Below are 6,305 nucleotides of genomic sequence, written 5' to 3' on the forward strand. Positions count from 1 at the left end.
CTTAAGTTTGGGTCAGTCACAGTGGTCAGGTATTCTGTTTAGGCCAAATAGCATTCTAGTTTGCTCAGTTTTTTTGTTAATTCTTTCCAATGTATCAAGTAAATTATCTTTTTGTTTTCTCATGACTTGGTTGGGTCTAATTGTGTTGCTGTCCTGGGGCTCTGTGGGGTGTGTTTGTGTTTGTGAACAGAGCCCCAGGACCAGCTTGCTTAGGTGACTCTTCTCCAGGTTAATCTCTCTGTAGGTGATGGCTTTGTTATGGAAGGTTTGGGAATCGACATGAATGACATAAATCTGTCTGTGATATCAGACACGTGGTAATGTTTAGCTTGTCTTTTTGTCCTGGTTTCTTTTCCTTCCTCAAACTCATTTACAGATTTAAAATAAATAACAAACTGTTGTGAAGCATTTTTTCTGTGGAAGCTGAACACCCTGTTGAGTTATAAAGTTGTTCTGGAATCCCTCAATGAAATGAAGAATGGAGGCAGTGGGTTGGAGAGGGGAGGGAGGGAGGGAGAGGCAGGACGAAGAGAGGGAGGGAGAGGCAGGCAGGACGAATAGAGGGAGGGAGGGAGAGGCAGGACGAAGAGAGGGAGGGAGAGGCAGGACGAAGAGAGGGAGGGCGAGGCAGGCAGGACGAAGAGAGGGAGGGAGGGAGAGGCAGGCAGGACGAAGAGAGGGAGGGAGGGAGAGGCAGGACGAAGAGAGGGAGGGAAGGAGAGGCAGGACGAAGAGAGGGAAGGAGGGAGGGAGAGGCAGGACGAAGAGAGGGAGGGAGGGAGAGGCAGGATGAAGAGAGGGAGAGGCAGGGAGGACGAAGAGAGGGAGGGAGAGGCAGGCAGGACGAAGAGAGGGAGGGGGAGGCAGGACGAAGAGAGGGAAGGAGAGGCAGGCAGGACGAAGAGAGGGAAGGAGAGGCAGGCAGGACGAAGAGAGGGAGGGAGGGAGAGGCAGGACGAAGAGAGGGAGGGGGAGGCAGGCAGGACAAAGAGAGGGAGGGGGAGGCAGGCAGGACGAAGAGAGGGAGGGGGAGGCAAGACGAAGAGAGGGAGGGAGGGAGAGGCAGGACGAAGAGAGGGAGGCAGGGAGAGGCAGGACGAAGAGAGGGAGGGAGAGGTAGGACGAAGAGAGGGAGGGCGAGGCAGGCAGGACGAAGAGAGGGAGGGAGGGAGAGGCAGGACGAAGAGAGGGAGGGAGAGGTAGGACGAAGAGAGGGAGGGCGAGGCAGGCAGGACAAAGAGAGGGAGGGAGGGAGAGGCAGGCAGGACGAAGAGAGGGAGGGAGGGAGAGGCAGGACGAAGAGAGGGAGGGAGGGAGAGGCAGGGCGAAGAGAGGGAGGGAGGGAGGGAGAGGCAGGACGAAGAGAGGGAGGGAGGGAGAGGCAGGACGAAGAGAGGGAGGGAGGGAGAGGCAGGACGAAGAGAGGGAGGGAGGGAGAGGCAGGGAGGACGAAGAGAGGGAGGGAGAGGCAGGCAGGACGAAGAGAGGGAGGGGGAGGCAGGACGAAGAGAGGGAGGGAGAGGCAGGCAGGACGAAGAGAGGGAGGGAGGGAGGGAGAGGCAGGACGAAGAGAGGGAGGGGGAGGCAGTGGGTTGGAGAGGGGAGGGAGGGGGAGGCAGGACGAAGAGAGGGAGGGAGAGGCAGGCAGGACGAAGAGAGGGAGGGGGAGGCAGGCAGGACGAAGAGAGGGAGGGGGAGGCAAGCAGGACGAAGAGAGGGAGGGGGAGGCAGGGAGGACGAAGAGAGGGAGGGAGGGGGAGGCAGGACGAAGAGAGGGAGGGAGGGGCAGGCAGGACGAAGAGAGGGAGGGAGGGGGAGGCAGGGAGGACGAAGAGAGGGAGGGAGGGGGAGGCAGGACGAAGAGAGGGAGGGAGAGGCAGGGAGTCGGAAGAGAGGGAGGGAGAGGCAGGCAGGACGAAGAGAGGGAGGGGGAGGCAGGCAGGATGAAGAGAGGGAGGGGGAGGCAGGACGAAGAGAGGGAGGGGGAGGCAGGCAGGATGAAGAGAGGGAGGGGGAGGCAGGCAGGACAAAGAGAGGGAGGGAGGGGGAGGCAGGACGAAGAGAGGGAGGGAGGGAGAGGCAGGACGAAGAGAGGGAGGGAGGGGGAGGCAGGCAGGACGAAGAGAGGGAGGGGGAGGCAGGACGAAGAGAGGGAGGGGGAGGCAGGACGAAGAGAGGGAAGGAGGGAGAGGCAGGACGAAGAGAGGGAGGGGGAGGCAGGCAGGACGAAGAGAGGGAGGGAGGGGGAGGCAGGACGAAGAGAGGGAAGGAGGGAGAGGCAGGACGAAGAGAGGGAGGGGGAGGCAGGACGAAGAGAGGGAGGGAGGGGGAGGCAGGGAGGACGAAGAGAGGGATGGAGGGGGAGGCAGGACGAAGAGAGGGAGGGAGGGAGAGGCAGGACGAAGAGAGGGAGGGGGAGGCAGGCAGGACGAAGAGAGGGAGGGAGAGGCAGGACGAAGAGAGGGAGGGAGGGGGAGGCAGGACGAAGAGAGCGAGGGGGAGTCATTGGGTTCAGTGGGGTTGGTAACTAAGGAAAGGGGAGAGGGAGGGAGAGGTTGGTAACTAAGGAACGGGGAGAGGGAAGGAGAGGTTGGTAACTAAGGAAAGGGGAGAGGGAGGGAGAGGTTGGTAACTAAGGAACGGGGAGAGGGAAGGAGAGGTTGGTAACTAAGGAAAGGGGAGAGGGAAGGAGAGGTAGAAGGGTATAGAGATTGAGAAACGAGGAGAGGGAATTTCATGACCACACTAGATTAAATTACCATAAACATTATTGTGTTGAGTGTGAGCCAATGTGTTGATATGATTGTTGAAGGATTTGTGATTCTGTTCCTCAAGCTGTTATTGTCCCGTCTTCCACCACCACCCTAATGAACCCGTCATGGTTCTCTAATGAACCCGTCATGGTTCTCTAATGAACCCGTCATGGTTCTCTAATGAACCCGTCATGGTTCTCTAATGAACCCGTCATGGTTCTCTAATGAACCCGTTATGGTTCTCTAATGAACCCTTTATGGTTCTCTAATGAACCCGTCATGGTTCTCTAATGAATCCTTTATGGTTCTCTAATGAACCCGTCATGGTTCTCTAATGAATCCTTTATGGTTCTCTAATTAACCCTTTATGGTTCTCTAATGACACCCTTTATGGTTCTCTAATGACCCCTTTATGGTTCTCTAATGAACCGTCATGGTTCTCTAATGAACCCTTTATGGTTGTCTAATGAACCCGTTATGGTTCTCTAATGACCCCTTTATGGTTCTCTAATGAACTCGTTATGGTTCTCTAATGACCCCTTTATGGTTCTCTAATGAACCCGTTATGGTTCTCTAATGACACCCTTTATGGTTGTCTAATGAACCCGTTATGGTTCTCTAATGACACCCTTTATGGTTCTCTAATGAACCCGTTATGGTTCTCTAATGACCCCTTTATGGTTCTCTAATGAACCCGTTATGGTTCTCTAATGACACCCTTTATGGTTGTCTAATGAACCCGTTATGGTTCTCTAATGAACCCTTTATGGTTCTCTAATGACCCCGTTATGGTTCTCTAATGAACCCGTTATGGTTCTCTAATGACACCCTTTATGGTTGTCTAATGAACCCGTTATGGTTCTCTAATGACACCCTTTATGGTTCTCTAATGAACCCGTTATGGTTCTCTAATGAACCCTTTATGGTTCTCTAATGACCCCGTTATGGTTCTCTAATGAACCCGTTATGGTTCTCTAATGACACCCTTTATGGTTGTCTAATGAACCCGTTATGGTTCTCTAATGACACCCTTTATGGTTCTCTAATGAACCCGTTATGGTTCTCTAATGACCCCTTTATGTTTGTCTCTAACAGGACCTGGTGAACGGGTACAGCTGTGTGTGTCCTGCGGGTTACTCTGGAGGCCACTGTGAGAGAGATGTGGATGAATGTGCCGGCGCCCCCTGTCTGAATGGCGGGCGGTGCCAAGACCAGGTCCACGGATTCACCTGCCTCTGTGTGGCCGGCTTCTCCGGACATGTCTGCCAAGTGAGCATTGTGCAACGCTCAAACCCTTCCCCCTTCCCCTTCCTCCATACTGCTTTCTAACTCAGGCATCAAACAGAGAAACATGTACTAAAATAGGGAGGGACTACCTGGAATTTTCCAATAAGAAACACTTGTACAGATTTTCCGTTGCAAAATGTTTTAAAACATTTTCTATTGCATGCCCAAATGAACATGACTCAAGATTGCTTTATCTCTGGTGTGATTGGCCGGTCTTCCTCCTCTGCCCTCCAAACACCATGACTGTAGATTGCTTTATCTCTGGTGTGATTGGCCGGTCTTCCTCCTCTGCCCTCCAACCACCATGACGGTTGTTCACTGATGTTTAAAGGCTTTGTAAAGCTGATCTCCTGGCTGCTTCTGTGTGTTGGAGACATTCCTCAGGGTTTAAACCCAGACTCTCTGAGGAAGTATCTTATGTCTCCGACTTCTCTCCCTTCCTTTGAGGGCTTCTCTCTCTGTGTGGCTGGTTATTGGCTGGCTCCAATGGGGAGGATGCTGTTGGCTGGGATGATATGTTAGGTATTAGGTCTCACTCTCTCTCTCTCTCTCTCTCTCTCTCTCTTTCTCTCTCTCTCTCTCTCTCTCTCTCTCTGTCTGTCTGTCTGTCTGTCTGTCTGTCTGTCTGTCTGTCTGTCTGTCTGTCTCTGTCTCTGTCTCTGTCTCTCTGTCTCTGTGTGTGTCTCTCTGTCTTTCTCCCTCTCTCTGTCTCTCTCTCCCTGTCGCTGTCTCTCTGTCTGTGTGTCTCTGTCTGTCTCTGTCTCTGTGTGTGTCTCTCTCTCTCTGTGTCTCTCTCGCTCTCTCTCTCTCTCTCTCTCTCTCTCTCTCTCTCTCTCTCTCTCTCTCTCTCAATTCAATTCAATTCAATTCAAGGGGCTTTATTGGCATGGGAAACATGTGTTAACATTGCCAAAGCAAGTGAGGTAGATAATACACAAAAGTGAAATAAACAATACAAATTAACAGTAAACATTACACATACAGAAGTTTCAAAACAAGAAAGACATTACAAATGTCATATTATATATATACAGTGTTGTAACAATGTACAAATGGTTAAAGCACACAAGTTAAAATAAATAAGCATAAATATGGGTTGTATTTACAATGGTGTTTGTTCTTCACTGGTTGCCCTTTTCTTGTGGCAACAGGTCACAAATCTTGCTGCTGTGATGGCACACTGTGGAATTTCACCCAGTAGATATGGGAGTTTATCAAAATTGGATTTGTTTTCAAATTCTTTGTGGATCTGTGTAATCTGAGGGAAATATGTCTCTCTAATATGGTCATACATTGGGCAGGAGGTTAGGAAGTGCAGCTCAGTTTCCACCTCATTTTGTGGGCAGTGAGCACATAGCCTGTCTTCTCTTGAGAGCCATGTCTGCCTACGGCGGCCTTTCTCAATAGCAAGGCTATGCTCACTGAGTCTGTACATAGTCAAAGCTTTCCTTAAGTTTGGGTCAGTCACAGTGGTCAGGTATTCTGCCACTGTGTACTCTCTGTTTAGGGCCAAATAGCATTCTAGTTTGCTCTGTTTTTTTGTTAATTCTTTCCAATGTGTCAAGTAATTATCTTTTTGTTTTCTCATGATTTGGTTGGGTCTAATTGTGCTGTTGTCCTGGGGCTCTGTGGGGTGTGTTTGTGTTTGTGAACAGAGCCCTAGGACCAGCTTGCTTAGGGGACTCTTCTCCAGGTTCATCTCTCTGTAGGTGATGGCTTTGTTATGGAAGGTTTGGGAATCGCTTCCTTTTAGGTGGTTGTAGAATTTAACGGCTCTTTTCTGGATTTTGATAATTAGTGGGTATCGGCCTAATTCTGCTCTGCATGCATTATTTGGTGTTCTACGTTGTACACGGAGGATATTTTTGCAGAATTCTGCATGCAGAGTCTCAATTTGGTGTTTGTCCCATTTTGTGAAATCTTGGTTGGTGAGCGGACCCCAGACCTCACAACCATAAAGGGCAATGGGCTCTATGACTGATTCAAGTATTTTTAGCCAGATCCTAATTGGTATGTTGAAATTTATGTTCCTTTTGATGGCATAGAATGCCCTTCTTGCCTTGTCTCTCAGATCGTTCACAGCTCTGTGGAAGCTACCTGTGGTGCTGATGTTTAGGCCGAGGTATGTATAGTTTTTTGTGTGCTCTAGGGCAACGGTGTCTAGATGGAATTTGTGGTCCTGGCGACTGGACCTTTTTTGGAACACCATTATTTTGGTCTTACTGAGATTTACTGTCAGGGCCCAGGTCTGACAGAATCTGTGCA

The 6,305-nt window shown here is 50.7% G+C and overlaps 1 protein-coding gene across 1 annotated transcript in view; it reads left to right on the forward strand.

Moving 5' to 3' along the window:
* LOC139580533 (protein jagged-1b-like) overlaps positions 1 to 6,305 on the forward strand; it is a 173,087-nt gene that overhangs the window by 82,462 nt on the left and 84,320 nt on the right. Inside the window, exon 12 of the mRNA XM_071409310.1 lies at positions 3,849 to 4,022. Within this exon, the coding sequence (XP_071265411.1) occupies positions 3,849 to 4,022 (174 nt within the window). The remainder of the gene's footprint in view (positions 1 to 3,848; positions 4,023 to 6,305) is intronic.

This window comes from Salvelinus alpinus, chromosome 7 (assembly GCF_045679555.1).
Source record: "Salvelinus alpinus chromosome 7, SLU_Salpinus.1, whole genome shotgun sequence".
Classification (NCBI taxonomy): domain Eukaryota; kingdom Metazoa; phylum Chordata; class Actinopteri; order Salmoniformes; family Salmonidae; genus Salvelinus; species Salvelinus alpinus.